Source organism: Octodon degus, unplaced genomic scaffold, assembly GCF_000260255.1.
Source record: "Octodon degus isolate 3935 unplaced genomic scaffold, OctDeg1.0 scaffold00094, whole genome shotgun sequence".
In the NCBI taxonomy this organism is placed as follows: domain Eukaryota; kingdom Metazoa; phylum Chordata; class Mammalia; order Rodentia; family Octodontidae; genus Octodon; species Octodon degus.
In genome coordinates this window covers 780,453-798,064 of record NW_004524670.1, presented here as the reverse complement: position 1 = coordinate 798,064, position 17,612 = coordinate 780,453, and the positions used below count along the sequence as shown (strand labels likewise).

At 37.3% G+C, this 17,612-nt stretch overlaps 1 protein-coding gene, 1 long non-coding RNA gene and 1 pseudogene across 4 annotated transcripts in view; all 3 read right to left on the bottom strand.

The window, feature by feature from the left end:
* The window catches only part of LOC111818541, an 18,320-nt gene extending 15,992 nt beyond the window's left edge, over positions 1-2,328 (bottom strand). The window contains exon 1 of the long non-coding RNA XR_002822510.1: positions 2,318-2,328. This is a non-coding gene — a long non-coding RNA (uncharacterized LOC111818541). The remainder of the gene's footprint in view (positions 1-2,317) is intronic.
* Positions 2,329-4,568: 2,240 nt separating this feature from the next.
* On the bottom strand, positions 4,569-17,545 carry Znf189 (zinc finger protein 189). Of its 3 annotated transcripts, none has more exons than XM_004638057.2 (3): positions 17,225-17,545; positions 16,376-16,502; positions 4,569-7,224 (listed from the first exon to the last, which is right to left on the bottom strand). In XM_004638057.2, exons 1-3 carry the CDS (start codon positions 17,255-17,257, stop codon positions 5,507-5,509), a joined length of 1,878 nt encoding a protein of 625 aa, XP_004638114.1. In that variant the 5' UTR covers positions 17,258-17,545; the 3' UTR covers positions 4,569-5,506. The 3 variants fall into 3 exon arrangements, with proteins under 3 accessions (XP_004638114.1, XP_012371646.1, XP_012371647.1); XM_012516192.2 differs by having other exon boundaries at positions 5,229-7,224; positions 16,376-16,460; XM_012516193.2 differs by having other exon boundaries at positions 5,229-7,224; positions 16,376-16,457.
* LOC101583419 lies at positions 9,263-9,559 on the bottom strand (annotated as a pseudogene).
* Positions 17,546-17,612: the final 67 nt, after the last annotated feature.

Below are 17,612 nucleotides of genomic sequence, written 5' to 3'. Positions count from 1 at the left end.
AATACGGGCTGCTTGTCATGACATGCCAGTTGCTACTGTGCTGTCTCTCGGGTAGATGATTGTTCAAAAAGGGAGTGGTGAATGAAGGCAAGAGATAGGGAAAGGAATATTGTGGGACTGTCCTGCTTCAAGGTTGCATATGGTTAGATTTTTGGACTTAAGTGTAGACATAAGAAGTATATAATTCTTTATGTCTTATTTTTAAAATATATTCTAATTTTTAAATGTTTTTTCACCATATTCTGTAGGGACTTAAAGTTCAACATATCAATACTTGATGAAAAATACCTGTTCCATGTTATGCCTAAGATGTTTGATATGCAGACAGATGGTGAGGTTAAGCTTAACAGCCTAGGTTGTATGGTAATAACAATAAGCTTGTCTTCTGGAGGGTTAACAACCTAAGTTTGCAGACCAAAATTAGAAAAAAAGAAGGGCTGCAAGGAAAGCCAACATTTTGGCCCTAGCTTTCCAAGGTCAATTAAGACTCAGGACATATGACAACTTGTACTGTAACATCATGTAACTCGGTAGTGTCCCAAATTTTCTGATCAAGGAGATTATGGGGCCAAACAGGAAAGTGATCGATGATGTAGTGTGTGCCTAAGGAGAGTCACATGGAGAGAAAACATTCTCTCAGGCTTTCACAGAGAGCACAACATTGGCCAAGCAACGGCCGTGACTCATCCACATGGTTGACACTGACAACGGTTCTACAATCTGAGGTACAGGATCTCAAGGATAAATCCTGAGGGATTTCACTGACCTTATCAGACCCCAAAGCTACAACTCTTGTTGCATAAGTCCTGCTTTACCTTGGTCGTAACCATCTAGCAGAAAAGTATAAAAATGAAATATAAAAAGTAAAGCCATGGTGTTATGTTGAGCTGTAGGGGACTCAGGTCAACAATTTCTGAAATTGCCAGTGAAACGGAAGACCCAATACTATTATGGGCTACTGAACTCTTTTAGAATATTTTGCCGAGTTTACACACCTATAATATTCAATAATGGAAATTAACAAAAAAAAAAAAAACGGGGCACAGATGAACGTCCATTTTGTATCTGTGTATTCAAAGTGGTTAGGATATACAGTTACATTCTCTTAATGAATAGAGGGATTTGTTCTAATGGTGTTTGTAAATAGGATATCATGTCTGCATCTTGTACAGCAATTAACCACTAGGAAGAATGTATGCAATGTGTTAATTATTGAAACTGTCCTACCAATTTGGTTTGAAACTGTCTCATTGCTATTTGTTTCTCAATAAAATTATGGAAAAAAATTAAAATATTTGCATCAAAAAATAAAATAGATCATCTCAAGTGAATTCAATTTCATTTTGTTCAACTAGCCACTGTCAACTTTATTTTCCTTTCTCCCAAATTGAGGAAGATCTTAACATGCCAAAATTGTTAATTCTAGGATTTCTTTTAGTTCACCTGACAAGTCTCTCTCTGTTGTCCTTTAACTTCTCCTAAAACTGGCTTTTGAAGCAAAAAATGCACTCATTTTTCTTTCATGTCAATCTACAGCATTTTCTTTTCAGTCCCAGATATTAAACTGAGGACCTCACACCTTCCAGGCAGGTTCTGTGCCACTGACATATATCCCTGGCCCTACAGCATTTTTAATTAACATATACTTCTATATATTTACAGGGTATAATATGGAACATGTCTATTTATATTCCAGACAAGTTTTAACCTTGAGAAATAAGCCATGCTCTTGAGATGCTTTTTTGTGTTTCCATGAGGCGCATTAGAAACAAAGCAAACTGTTACCTGTAGAAACTGCTTTCTTGCTTGTATATTACATTACCTGATTCTTAGATTGTTTGTCATTGTCTATGCAGTAGGCATTTGACCTGTAAAACCCCTCTCCTTTTGGTCACCAGATAGAAAACTGTGGAGAGGATAAGTACTAATAACCACCACTGGACACTAGAAATTTCTGTTGAGTATGCCTCTAGCTTGGTGCCACTGGACTTCCCTGCAGTGCTGATGTCAAGTATTCAACTTTCATACGTATTGCTGAGTAGTACTACTGAGTACTCATCCCACATGGATTTTCAAAGTGCTATTAAAAAGTACATGCAGACTAGTGGAACTTCTGAATAGTGTGGTTGGACCTGTAGTACATTCTGTGCACCCTCCTGTTAAAACCAGTTAGTAAGTCTTAACTCTTCACAAATCATCTCCAGGTATTTTCTTCATTCTCTTGGCAACCTATCCATTGCTATTCCTTTTCCAGTAAGAGTATCACCCTAACACACTTTGAATATCTACCCTTCTCTTCCTTTCTCTTGCAGTCAACTTAGTTGTCAGCTTATAAATATTCATCAAGCTCTTCTCCCCATATTCTTAGTCTTAGGAAAAGCACCATAATCTTTGGTTTTTAAAGCCTTTGAGGTCCTTCACATGGAAACCACAAAGGCTTGAAGCAATAATTTTGCATGTACAATTTTCTAAGGTTAAGACCCACAAACCTAAGAAACTATTCACCGTTTTTCTCCTATTCAGCTCCACAAGTCTCAAGTAAAAATGGAGGAACCACAGAACATTTAGTAAATTTTTAAAGACTCACAGGAAGGTAACATTTGATGTACTTGCAAATTTATTCCTTAAGGGCTAGGGACGTAGCTTGGTGGTCCAAGCACCTGCCTAACAAGTGCAAGGACCCGGGGTTCAATCCCTGGTACCACATGCCGTGCTGGCCCCAGAACCCCAGGCATGCCATGCCAGCCACTGAATATAGGCATGGTGGTGCAGGCCTATAATTTCAGTGCTGGGGAGGTCGAGACAGGACAATCACTATGAGTCTGAACTGTGTAGTGAGACCCTAAACACATAAAAATTATTCCTCAAGCTGGGTGTTGGCTATATAGGGGTTTGATTTTTCAAAACACACACGTATTCTTAACACACAAAGTACACTTATACACAAGGAAAATGTCACCTCAGAAATTCTAAGCAGCAGTCTTCATATGCCTTTTGATCTATCCTCATTAAGGGATATTATGTCACAGTCCCGAGTAACCAAGCAACTAATTCACTGTTAACAGCTACTAAGTTCTCATCTCCATCTTTAGATGATTTTTGTCACTATCACTGGTACTCACCTTTTAGTCTCATCTCAAACATCTCTTAACATGTTCCTTCCCTATCCATTTTCCCTTAAGAGTCCTCTGCATACTTCTATAAGTTTCTTGAGAAGAGATAAATGGATAACTTCCTCTGAAGTTTTTTTTTTTTCTCAACTCTTTTTAAGTAAAAAATGAATTGTTCATTACTAACCGTTTTGTTGTCCCAGATTCACATCTAAGAATGTAACAATTAGGCAATTCTCATAGGAAACTCCCATACACTCAACTATGAATTATGACAAGAGTGGGAACTTCTACTAAGTAATGTTACTATTGGTTATACTGTGAGATAAGCAGTATATTACCAGGAATACTTTGTCTCAATGAAAATTATTCTATTATTAGCTTAGTAAACCTATGGTACATGTGTTTTCTTTTAAAGATATTAATGCAGTTTTCACTAAACTAAAACCTCAGACTTCATGTTTAATTGTAGTGTTGGCGAAGTGGATTTGGGGTTGTGGTTTGAGTACTTTTCTCTAAAAGGTTTGCCACCACTGCTCTATACATGAAACAGTAATTTCAGTGAAAAGCCAAGAAATATTGTAATTGTGCTTCCACTGAATACATACTGTTTTTGGTACCAGGAATGAAACTTTGCCAGGCAGGTGCACAGTGGCTGAACTACATCCCTGGCTCTGCATTTCTGTTTGTTTAAATATTGAGAAGCTACACTTCGGAGGCTGAGGCAGGAGAATTGCTATGAGTTTGAGGCTGGTGTGTTCTACAAAGTTAGTTCAAGGCCAGGCTGAACTGCAGAGCAAGAACCTGTTTCAAAATTTTTTAAAAAATACTGAGAACAAGTCCAAGAATCTCATTATTAGTTGGCACTTTGTGCTGGAAACACAGAATATAACTCTTACGGCGTAACTCTTTAACCCTGTTGAAACAGGCAGTATTTAAAAAGAAACTCTTTTCATTGGATAACAAGCTTTGTATAATCTGAGTACCTGACTAAAGAAGTGGACAAAAATGTTTTTATATGAGTAATAACCTTCACATTTATACGTATGCACAATAAGACAAACCTCTGATATCCAGAGATGGGAAGATAAAAAATTTGAAGGTGATTTTATAATCTTGACAGCATACACAAAAGTTCACTTCAAAATACTAGGAGTTAGATGTAAGGAGTTTTAATGATTTTTAACTCTACACTCAGAAACTGAAGAACTTGTGCTTAATATGATTTTAACTAGTTCAGAGAATATTAGGCACAAGCACAAGTGACTATAATTTATTTCAAATCCTTGATTCCAATTTTATTATTTTTGCGGTACTGTGGATTGAACTAGGGACCTTGTGCTTGTGAGGCAGGCGCTTATGCCATTGTGCTACCTCCCCAGCCCCACCTTGATTCCAATTTTAAAAACAGTATTCGACATAACTGATTTTACACTATATATATTAAAAAAACTTACAAGCAAAAACCAAAATGGATTTTAATAATTAAAAGATGCTTAATAGGTTTATAACCATCATTAACTAAGGAAGCCCTAAAATCAGAAATAAAGACTTTAAAATTGCATGCAAAATCTAGTTATCATACAACCCAAAGCAATACCAAAACATGTTTCCTAGCATAAAACTCCAGGTCTTTTAATTTCCAATTATTGCTAATCAAAATATATACACTTTCACATGCTCCTGGTAGTGCAGGAATAAGTTTTATATAGTTTTATAAATCTTTCACAGATGGAATGGCACCAAAGAGCATTTTCTTGGCCCATCTTGTGTGTATGTGTGTGGGGAAAGGCACTCCCAAAGATTCCTTGTCAACACCTTTGCTAGGTTAGTCAAATATGTGGAATTAATGGCTCATTTATTTCACTGATCTGGGAACCAGTAGGCACTGAAATAGCCTTTCATTAACTCGTAATTCAAACAGCTGACTTATCAATTAAAAAGAACTTTGTATATTGGTTTCTATGACATCTAGACTTTCAGAACTTATATATCTTTGATCACTTGGCTTTGGAATGCATAGTCAAACATCAAAGAACTGAACAGACCACCAAGAGATGTACCCTTAGTTTTTTAACATCAGTGCCCTTACTCCCAGTTTCCTTGCACTAATTTAACTTTGTCCTTTGAGTATTTCCATATTCTCTGCACCTGGATTCAATTTCTCTGCTGAAAGATTTGCTAGAAAGATGTTTAGGTAAATTAAGTCTTTCTCCATGATCATTAACACTTGGAAGTCAACTGCCCATGGACAGTTGACTAGTATTCACAAGATCTTTAGAAACTATGCGGTTGAAGTCAAGGGCAATCTATCATTAACTCTAACCCATGTTTAACCATACTAAAACTGTACTTGGATAGCTAGTCTCAAATTGAGCCTACCTATTCCTCTACATTTACTGCATCCATGTAGTATGTAATTTTTGATGCTGAATAAGAGAAATATGGCAATTGAAGGCTTCACCACAAGCATCACATTCATGGGTTTCTTGTGTTTTGACCTCTGCATGGATCTTCTGGTGGTTGACAAGGCTGCGCTGTTGACTGAAACTTTTGTCACATTTCTCACACTTATAAGGTTTCTCTCCTGTGTGTATTCTCTGATGCTGAATAAGACCTGAGTTTCGGCTAAAGGCCTTTCCACATTCCTCACACTTATGAGGCTTATTGCCTGTGTGAACACCCTGATGTCGGATAAGATTACAAAGTTGACTAAAACTTTTGCCACACTGTCTGCACAGATATGGTCTCTCACCAGTGTGGATTCTCTGATGTTCAATAAGAAATGAGCTTCGACTGAAGCTTTTCCCACAAACAGTACATAGGTAGGGCTTTTCACCAGTATGGATTCTTTGATGCTGTACAAGGTGAGCACTAACACTAAAAGTTTTTCCACATTCATCACATCTGTAAGATTTTTCCTTAGGGTAGACTTCTTGCTGTATAACAAGACTGCAATTTGGATCAAAACTTTCCTTAGTTTCATTATATGGAAAAGTTTTCTCCCTAGTGTGGATTCTCTGATGCTGAATAAGACCTGAGCTTCTACTGAAGGCTTTTCCACATTCCTCACATTTATGAGGTTTGTCTCCTGTGTGAATTCTCTGATGACGTGTGAGGTTGCAAAGTTGACTGAAACTTTTCCCACACTCTTTGCACTGATAAGGTCGTTCACCAGTATGGATTCTCTGATGTTCAATAAGGAATGAACTCCGACTGAAGCTTTTTCCACATTCAATACAAAGAAAAGGTTTCTCACCGGTGTGTATTTTTTGGTGTTGTATAAGATAAGTACTTAACCTAAAGGCTTTCCCACATTCACCACATTTATGGGGTCTTTCCCCAGTGTGAATTCTTTGATGTTCAACAAGCAGTGAATTTCGACTAAAGCTTTTCTTGCATTTGGTACAATGATAGGGTTTCTCACCAGTGTGAGTTCTCTGATGCTCAATAAGGTGTGACTTCCAACTGAAGGCTTTTCCACAGTCACTGCATTTATGGGGTTTCTCACCTGTGTGAATCCTTTGATGTTTAACAAGGCTCCTTCTCTGGCTGAAGCTCTGTTTACACTGATTACATTGATAGGGCCTTTCTCCAGTGTGGATTCTCTGATGTCTAATAAGGGTAGAGCTCACACTAAAGGTTTTTCCACAGTAATTACACTCATAGGGTCTCTCACCAGTGTGAATTCTCTGATGTTCAACAACAAATGAACTACGACTAAAGCTTTTTCCACATTCGTTGCATTGAAATGGCTTCTCACCAGTATGAACCCTTTGATGTTGAATGAAATGGGCTTTACGAACAAAACCCTTTCCACATTCTTCACATTTATGGCATTTCTCTTCTGTGCTTGGTCTCTTCCGGATATTAGTGTTTCCTCTGAACATTTTCTGTTCTTGAGTCAAAGATTCCCGTGGTATTTCCCATAAGAAGATACCTCTCTGTTTATCTAACCTCCCAACAAGTTCAAAGGTTTCTCTGCCCATGGGATCCTGGTCAATTTCACTTTTGATTCTTGTAACTATGACACCCTGTGGTTCCACTTCTTCCTCAAGTTCTTCAATTTCTTGTTTCACAGATGGCTCTTCATCCTTATCTTTGTTCAAAACATCTGAAAAATAAGTTAATCAAGATAAATAAGTTAACCTATTATAACTATAAAGTATTTACTACTCACTGCATTCCTGTGAGAATTGAATTAGTTCATATACATTAACCATTTAGAATCGTACGTTTCGAAGAATATAAGCTGCATAAATATTAGAAGTCTTGTTATATTGCCCAGGCTTGTCCTTGAACTCCTGGATTTAAAAGATTTTGTTTTAATTCTCAAGTAATCAGGACTGTAGGTGTATACCATTATACCCAGCTAAAGATTATTATTTAACATTAGTTATCCGATGAACTGATTTTGGAGAAGGGCATGCAGAATATCATAGAGGAGAAAGTAAAGTTAGGAGAAAAGGCTGACAAATCAATAGTGAATTATACAAACTAAAATGGGTTCACAAAGATATAAAACAGTGGTGGGATTAACAAGTAGATCAAAGAAGAATATCATGAAGAAAAAAACAATAGTTTCAGGGAATTTAAGACAAGAATGCATTATTGGAATATGAGTAAAACAAGTAATTCACAGAAAGGAACACAAAAGAGGAACTTAGGAAAGAAAAAAGAGAACAAGGGGAAGCTACAATTTATTAATTGATAAGAATTTATTCACTATCAAAAGCATTCTAAGCACTATACAATGAATGAAGACTCAAATATCACACTTGAAACCCTACCAAATGAAACGGATGTTGAGAAAAAATGTTTAAAGAGAACATGATAGTCAATAAAAAGCAGTTCCTATATAAACAGATAACATGGCCTTAAAAAAAGGGGAAGGGCTTTAAATGGCACAGTCTATGATCTGAAGAAGCAGCACAAAGTAAATATAAAACATGATCAGAATTAATGACAGAAATAAAGAAAAAAGCAATCTGGGGTAGCTTATGACTCCACAATAAATCATAGCACATTCTTAAGTACAAATGCCTCTTAACCCTCTGATAATATGCAACCCAAGATTCTTTTTTTTTTAAAGTGACAATCTGTATTACATCTGAGAAATAAAAATCTTGCATACGTTGAAGACATCATAATGGTGTATGATATAAAAGAGTAGCCTACAAGATCCTTCATGTATATATTGATTAGGCCTGCCTCTGACTTCTTTCTGAATTTTCCATCTTAGGCTGCCTGTTCGTTAATTCAACTAGAAGATTCAATCTCTACAAAATTCTTATTTGACAAGTTCTCTTCTGTCAGTCCTTTTTGCTCTCAACTTCCTATTCTTTTAACAATCATGTGTGAATTTTCTCCAACTTACTTCAAACCAGTTATTTATTTATTTTAATGTATTTAGGACAGGGTCTATAGGGTCTACAGGGTCTCACTATGTAGACTAGACTTGTCATGATTCTCCTGTCTTCAGCCTACCAAACACTGGGATTATAGGCATGTGCCACCACACCCAGTCTCAATCGCTATCTCAGCATGCCCCAGGGGTGGGGCCAGCATGGCAAGCTGGGGACAGAACCCTGGTCCCTGTGCCTGCCTAAGCAGGTGCTTTAGTCCACTGAAGTATCTGGCTAGCCCTTCAAACCAGTTATTAACTTATTTTATTAAAAAGAAAAACAAAACAAAACACTACTCTCTCTCATTCCCCTAATCAAGTACCTAGAACTTTGATTTCTTCTCAGCCTTCTTAACAATATTCCTTCTCAAATCCATTTTCAGTGGACTGTTTCCTGTCACACAAAAAAGAGGAAAATCTCCTTCAACTTTTTGCCTTTCACCTATAAAATTTTCTGTAGTAATACATGAAGACTCATGTCATCATATCCAAATCTCACTCATCCATCCTCTCCTCATCCCATTCACATCTGATCAATTGTTCAATTATTTTCCTTTAATTTTTTAATCTGTACTTTCCACTAATAACATTTCTACTATCATACAATTATGTTCAAGTTTATCTTGAAACTGAAATCTCTTTCTTGACAAAATCAAATGCTGGGGAGGGAAAATATAGCCATGTTCAACCTCTCATTCAATCTATTCTTCAAGCTGCTATGAAATCTAGTTTGTTTGTTTGTTTTTTTTCTTTTAAAATTTTTATTTTATGTACAAAGAGTTTGCATGGTCTCTTTCATTGAGCATCTGTATGGCCTGGATAATCCATCGAAGGAAGATCACTTAGTCCAACTTGATGAAGCCGATGTCCTTTGCGTACTGACGGAAATACTGGCGGCACATGTTCAGCCCGTATTTCCGGATCAGACCGTGTCGGTTCGAACAGACGCGGCAAGAGCGGGAGCCCTGGCCGAATTTCCTCGGGTGGCTCCAGTAGAGTTGCTGGTGACCCATGTTGCTTCCAGGGGTACAAGGAGGCAAAAGGAAGGAGCCGAGTCACGCATGCGCTCTTCAAATTTTTCGCTCTAGTTTGTTTTGAACATACAGAGTAATTTCTCATCAAAATCAACAATGTTTTTCAAACAATACAATGGGTACTTTAAGTCCTTATTTTACTCAGCAGTATTTGGCACTGTTTACCCTTATTTCTATGACACTGTTTCTGCTTTCCATGCAATTATATTCTTTTAGATGTTCCCTACATTTTTCCCAGTAAGTTCCTGTAATTTATTTTCTGCCTCTGATAGACAATGTGTTTTATCAAATTGTTACTGTTTTATATCTTTATTTCTAGTATATTTATATCCTCTGGCTATCACTAGTTATCATAACTCATAAAGTGTTTGCAGTGAACTTGGACATCATCAGCTACTGTCTTTTCTCCTGTTAATCATCTTTTGAAAGGCTCCTCTATACATTACCCTAAAGTCTTAGATTTCCCCCTTTTTTATTGTTACTCATAAAAACAATATATTATTTTCTAGAATCTACTTTCTCCTTTGAATATCACAGTCATGTACTTATCTAATTATCCTTGGCCCTGGCCTTTAATCTGCTTTAAGATTATATTTGCTTTAGCGATTCCAGAGGTATGTTTCAAAATGGAATTGTCACCACCTGAGGATTCAAATTTAAGAACCAATGAAAGTTCATTAACAAACTCAAAACTCTTCAAAACACGGTCTGAACTTAAACTCAACTTCTTGCCTACTCTATCATGTTTCTTTTCATTTTTTTTTTTTAAACGTATTTGGTATAGGGTCTCACTATGCAGCTCAGACTCAGGGTGGGGCTGGTGCAGCATGTGGTGCTGGGGATCAAAGTCCAGTCCCTGTGCTGGCCTAATAGGTGCTTAGTCCACTGAGCTACCTCGCAAGACCCATTTCATATTTCATGTATGTAAACTGCTTATATTATAACATTTCATGCTGCATCTTTGCATATTTCTTTTATTAAGTGTCTCTTGGCACTGTTTACCAGGCAAACTCTCAGTTCTTTAAAATTCAGTAAAGCAACAGTTACTCTACAAAGTCTCTGCTAAGTCCACCAAGCAGGTTTAGTTCTTATATTTTTATAATCAATTTTATGCTATTTCTGTAACTTTACAATAGTAAGTTTTACTAGATGTTATTACTATATTGCAGTTTAAGAATGATTTATTATGTGTTTGGCTCTCCCTTTAGATGTAAATTCCTTGTGAAAAGGAAAAAGTCTCTTTACTTACCCAGTGGCTATTATTTTGGAAGTTCAACTCTAAGAAATAAAACAATATGAATGTCTACCTAATTTCCTGAATCAAATAAAAATATAGTATATTTAACAATTAATTCTTATTACCAAGAAAACCAGTTAGTAAATGTTACAAAAAACAAATACACTCTTCATAGTACTAACAAAAGATATAAAATCTAGGAGTAAAGAGTAACTATAACAAGAAATGTGTAGATCTATGGAATATGGTAGAACATGCTTGTAATCCCAGTTACTCAGGAAGTGGAGACAAGAAGGATCACTTCAGCATTATTCTGAGGCCAGGAATTTGAGGTCAACCAGGGCAATAAAGAAGACCCCCATCTCAAAGAATATATCAAGAATGAAAAACAAGGAAATAATAAATAAGGAAAGTAATCAAAAATTTTTTGAAAGATAAAGGACAGTTAAATAGAATCAATCAAATGGCTAATGAAATTTAGTATTATACAGTTTTCACACTAATCTATGAAGTGAACAGCATTCTATTTAAATCATATGAACCAATTAAAACCCCAAAGAAATGCAAATTTCAACAGGAACTATATATATAATTGGTTAGTACATCCAAAAAAGAATATTCAAACATAACCTGTAATATATAATATTTTACTTAGGTAAATTAAACTATAACTGGAATAAAAATGCATATGTCAATAGTATAGGCACATGAAGAAAATGAGGGTAGGCTTCTATACAGAGTAGCCTTGAAATAGCTATTAGATCTGGGCTTGGTGATTACATGTCATAATTATGTATAATCACATGCTCTGGTCACAGCTCATTTACGTATAATAGCAACTAGCTCAAAATGGGTTGGAAAATGAAATTTAATTAACTAGTTAATCTGAACGTGCCTAGACTTGTAACCTATCAACTCAGATGTTAAAATGACACAAACATGTGGGCTTAAGGAAGAAAAACTAGTTTTCCACTGGGAAAGACACAAAGTAAAAGAGACTGTTGCAGACTAATGAGTTATCTCTGAAAATAATGTGAAGCCTTGAGCCCCAATGTGATGGTACTTGGAGGTGGGACCTTTGGTAGGAAACCAGGTTTAGATAATAACAAAGACAAGTATGGTCTTTGCCCTGTTCCACTCCTCTTTCAACCATGGAACATAGTGAGAAATCCACCTGCAGATCATGAAGAAAGTCCTCATCAGCAACTGAGTCTGCCCAGTTGATCATCCACTTCCCAGCCTCTAGAGCTGTGAGAGTTAAATACCTTGAGTCACCCACCCTAGCTATGCTATGTTATTATAGCAACCTAAAGTGATTACAACAGAATAATTCCTGAGTTCTTGAGATTGATTCAATTTTTGGTTTCAGTTGTTTTATAATTTTGTTCAGCTACAATCATGCTTTTATATTCTGTCTTTATAATAATTCCCTTGTTGGCTTTTGCTATCTTAATAATCTTTAAACAGTTTAACAATATAGTAGCTGAGAGGAAAAGAAAGAAGGTAAGATGGTAACATGGAAATGGATGATCTTTAAGAAAGAACAAGAATTAGCACACATTTTTGGAAAGGACTAGACAACAAATATTCTTCAGTTTTTAAGTTATAATGTCCCTGCTGCTGTGGCATGAAAGTAATCATAAATGATGCCTAAGGAAAAGGGCATGTCCGTGTTTCAATAAAAATCTCATGTATAAAAACCAATTGTGGGCTAGATTTGGCTCATGGGTCCTATCTGCCAACCTCACTAAGTAACAGAGTATAAAATGAACAGTGTTCCTGCTTAATAGAATGAAGCTATGGGAGGAACTGCAATTTCTTTCTTTTTTTTTTTTTTTTTTTTTTGTAGTATTTTAGTACAGGGTCTACAGGGTCTCACTACACAGATTGTAGTGATCCTATTTTCAGCCTCCCAAGTGCTGGGATTACAGATGTGCACCACCATGCCCTGACTCCATCACCATCTCAGTGTGCCCTGGGGGAGGGGCTGGCACAGCACGCTGGGGGTCAAACCCCAGTCACTGTTCCTGCCTAAGAAGGCGCTTTAGTCCACTGAGCTATCTGGCTGGCCCTGGAATTTCTAAGGTCTAGTTCAGTACTTGATAACTGAATGACTAGTCTAACAAATAATTGAAAAGAGCACACAATCAAAGGAGGAAAATAATGAGTTCAAGGTCTTGTAGGTTCAGCGATTCCCAGTTCAAAGTCTAATGTGACTATAAGAGACTAGAGTCACTGAAATTAAGCAAAAACCCTCAGAGATCAAGTAATCCTTGTGTCATTACATTTTTTTTCAGATTTTTATCAGTACATGTACATAATGTGCACATTCCTTGTAAGGAGTAGGCACATGTACATAATACATCTTAATTTTTTCTTCATCCCCTTTTCCTTCTTTCCTATTCCCCTCTACCCATCTCAAACTCCCCTCTGCCCTGTACATGTTTGCAGTATATTTATATTACCTTTGTGGAGTTAGCTCATGCAAATAACATTTTAATTCTTTTTTTATTCCCCCCCCCATCATTTGATCCTCTTCTTTGAGAAAAATCTATTTCCTTATTTCCTATTATGTTATCTTTTATTTTGCTCTTTATACTTTGGGATTCTTTAGCGAAAAAGCAACATAGAAAGGAAACACATGAACTAAGAGTCAGAATTAGAAAACTGACAAATTTTCTTAGAAAAAATAGGAGAAACAGAATAATGCATTGGTCTGTAGAGTAACAGTGACTTGTTTAAGGGTATGATCATCAAGGTGATCAAGAGGGGTCTACTGAAGGAAAGAGTAGGAGTGAAAAAATACCAAATGATGGAAAGCTTGAGCTGGAAAAGTAGAGAGAGAAAAAGCCTAAAAGTGTAAGACCACAGATGGGCTAACTGCTATCCCCTTATACATACAGTATTCATATGTTGCAATGCTAGGGACAGGCACAGCTAAGTGCTTGCCTGGTTCTGCCAATCAGTATACCATATGTACAGATAAAGTGGAACTGCCTCAAGAGACACAAGGGGAAATTTGGAAAAACAAAAATTAGCAACAGATAGAAAGTGGTATTTAAGAAATCAGAGACAGAGAAAGCAAGGCAGAAGCTATATTTGGGAAATCCTCTCATAAGAAATTAAGGTTTTTGTTTTTAAGCTATTATGAACCATCAGAAGTTTTAAGCACTTTGGTGACAGTAGATCAAATAAATTAAAAGAAAGGATAACTAGTGAGCAGTGGCAAGTTTAGGACTGAGTCTTAAAATTTATTTATTCAGTCACACAAATATTTAAGAAATGTATGATATAGGCCCAATTTTGTGACAAATACAGAAAAATTCAAATGAAAAAGATAGCCTTGTGGGCCTCATGTTCATCAGCATGGATAAAGAACACATACAGAATGACTTCTAAGTAGTGTGATGAACTAAGGAAATACTGTATACACAAGACAGTACAGAAAAGGAGTATTTAACTCTGAAAAGCAGCCCCTTGATATCTTAAATTTTTTTTTAGACTTTTGAGATTTGAGATACTTATATGGGCTTCAAAAGAAGATGAATAAGAATGTATTCATCTTTAGAATTTGTAGCTCAACAGAGGATAGCAATCAATACTTAACACTGTGCTTACTACATGCTAGTCAATGCCCAAAGTGCTTTACATATATATTAATTCAAGTAGTACTTACAAAAACCTTAAAGACATGTTCTATTATTATTTTCATTTTATAAGAAAAAAAGAAACTCAGGAACCAAAATAAAGGAATTCACTCACAGGTTAGTAAGCAGTGAAACCAGGATTTGAATCTAAGCACATTTCTTTGAGATAGATTTGGCATATGATGGTAACTGATGAACTGAGTGTAAATAAAGTTCCTCTAAACAAAGGGTACAGACTGAGAGCAAGCCTAACAATGGACGCCAATGGAAAAAAAGTGATAGCTTCAAATAAAACAGTTGACTAAAATAAAGTCCAAAAAGTCTTACCTACTTGACAATGAGGTTAATATAAATCACTGTTGAACAACTTAAAGGACTGTTGGAGGAAAAAAAAAAAAAAAAAAAGGTGGGGGGCATAGAAATAATGGAAGGTAAAGTAGCTCAGCATACATATCAACTACTCTAACAAAATTTTGGCTATGAAGAGAACAAATACCAAGTTACAGAGAGAAGCAAGAGAGATTGCCTCTAATAAGAGTTTTTTCCTTTTTCTCCACTTGAAAAAGCCATGAACATATCAGTAGAACACAGGCACTAAAAGAGAAGGAAGAGAGATTGAGGCTATTAGGGAAAAAAAGATCACTGATTAAGTTTCTAGAGAAGAGAAAATATGGGAGCAGCTGTGACTGTGACAGTGTGCAATGGAGAAGTTGAGAGTTCATGCATAGAGGCCTCTCTTCTTTGCAAACAGAAGGTGAGGCTCACAGAGTAACAGACAACTCTAGTTTGTGAAACAGTCACTAAGCAATAGGAGAATAAACATATCAAGGACCAACAATTATAGCTGCTGAAATAGAAACCCATACCCAAAGGGTATGAAAGTTTTAAAAAGGCATGCATATATGGGGCATCAATCTTTTTGGTTAAGAGGATTTTTTTTTTCCTTACTGTGTATAATGATTCAGGGAGGAGAGTAAAAGTGGTGCAAATTATAACTAATATAGGACTTGAAGTTTGCAGAATAGTTATAGGATGTCAGGTTGGAGAGCAGGCTGGTAATTACATCACGAGGGAAGTCAGAAGAGGATTTGACAACCAGAAGAAAAAAGCACATCAACAACAACAACAACAACAAAAATATATATATATATATATATATATATGTATATATATATATATATGAACAAAGAATAGGTTTAGATGGAAAAGTGTTGGAGAGCTAAGAACAAGAATAAAAGTATCTGAATAAACATGGAAAACAGGATCCCTGAAGGCAAAATGATTAACATCCGCTGAGGTTCAAGTACTGGCTGAATTGTATGGGTTAAGAAGAGAAATCTGTGAATTGGGTGATAAGCTTATGTGCGAAGGACCCAAGAAAAAGTCAAGACAAGGGGGAGAATGAATTGAATACTGAGGCCTCAAAGGTGACTTTGTCTGAAGGTTAAAAACTGACCTTTGGAAACAGCACTGAAAAGCTAGGAGAGCAGTGATTTCTCCCTTCCAGCCTTGAAAAACGGATGAGAAAAGAGAAGGAAGTGGGAGAACACACAAACCCCACTGGAAGGACTGCCAGAGGAGTGGTATCACTGGCAAAGTGCCAAGCTTTGGTTAAGGCCAGGAGGGTAGGGAACATTGTGTGAAGAGGAACAGGGGCTCCAGAAGGCAGAGTAAAAGGGTGGGAGGAAAGCTGTAGGAGGATGAACAAAGAGAGAAAGTACAGAGCAATATGGGAACAAGATTATGAAAACAGGAAGCCAGAAAGATTTACATTTTGGTCAGTACAAAAAAAGTGTGGGATAAAAGAAATCCTAGGACCAATTAGTGGTAGAAAGCTTTAGGATCAGAACTTTGGAACAAAGCAGTTCTGGTAATGGTACTGGTCCAAACATTCTGAATGTAATTTCTAAGTTACATATTTTGGAAAAATAACAGATTCTTACCCAGTGAGACCAGGTTTCCGTAATTCTCCATCATGACATCTTTATAGAGACTTCTCTGAGCTGGGTCCAGATAATCCCACTCCTCCTGGGTAAAAAACACAGCCACATCCTCAAATGTCAGCAAGCCCTGAAATAGTATGATTTCTGTAGTCAGCTTCCTGTTGTCTCAAGGACAGATCTATCACTGAAAGTTGCAAAAGCAATCAAGTATCATAGCCAAGTGCACTAGATGATACACAACTAAGGCTATAAAAGATGCCCAATTCTGGGAACTGACTTGACAGACAGATACCTCAGAGTAAAGAGTAATGGGGCTGGAGCATTGTACTTGTAAGTGAAAAGCATAATCATAAGTATAAGGCTTTTTTACTTTGGTAATTACACATTAATATTTTAATGTTAGTAAACTGCCCCAAGGCCTCTCCAAGTTTCCTTACCTCACTGCCCTGCTCCACTTCTCTATTCGCACTGACTTGTGCCCCTATTTAAATTCTATTCCACCAGGTTCTCTAAACATCTTTTGGGGTCCAGGCACAATGCCAGAAGCAGAACACACAAGGAAAGGTCAAAAGCAGTGCCTTACCTGGAAGAACTCACAAAGGAGATAGCTATCCTGGAACACACCTAGTTTTTACCAGGTGACCAATCAAGCTGTACTTGAAAAAAGGAGCCAGTGGGCAATGTGTAAGTAAACCATATCCAAACACTTTGCAGAGTGCAGGGAACCAGGGGGTGGGGTAGAGGGAGCCAGTGCGGGGTGGGGAGTGTTGTGTGAGGAGTAATGGTGCAGCCTAGCCAGGGCAGTGGGAAGATAACAGATAACGGGGCTCCCCAGAAACGGATACTTACCTTTGGCTCCAGCGGGGAACTCGGGGAAGCCATCTCCCGCCCTGAGAACTGGAGAGCCGTAAAGAAAGGAGGCCTTTCTGGTTAGGCCTAGCTGGCTGCAAGGAATTAGGCCCCACGAAGATGAGGCTCCCTGGCCGAGTCCTGCCAGGTCCTGCCTCAGTCCCACAGCGGTCACGTTCCCAGGAGCATATCAGGCGCGCTCCCAGACTGCACCCTTCCCTGAAGCCCCTCCCGTGTTGGGTAGCTCAGTCTTTCAGGCAGGGCTCTCCAGAGCCTCCTCCGGGTTACCACTGCCTCCTTACAGCCAAGTAGCGCTAGGTTCGCCCGCCCCCGGACCAGAAGGCGTCACCCGGAACCTTCCCGAGATACCCCTAAACTACAACTCCCA

Coding starts and splice junctions, on each gene's coding strand:
- Znf189 (XM_004638057.2), bottom strand. CDS start 17,257: ATGGCTTCCCCGAGTTCCCCGCTGGAGCCAAAG. Junction 16,503..17,224: donor GTTCCCCGCTGGAGCCAAAG/GTAAGTATCCGT, acceptor ATACTATTTCAG/GGCTTGCTGACATTTGAGGA. Junction 7,225..16,375: donor CGGAAACCTGGTCTCACTGG/GTAAGAATCTGT, acceptor CTTATTTTTCAG/ATGTTTTGAACAAAGATAAG.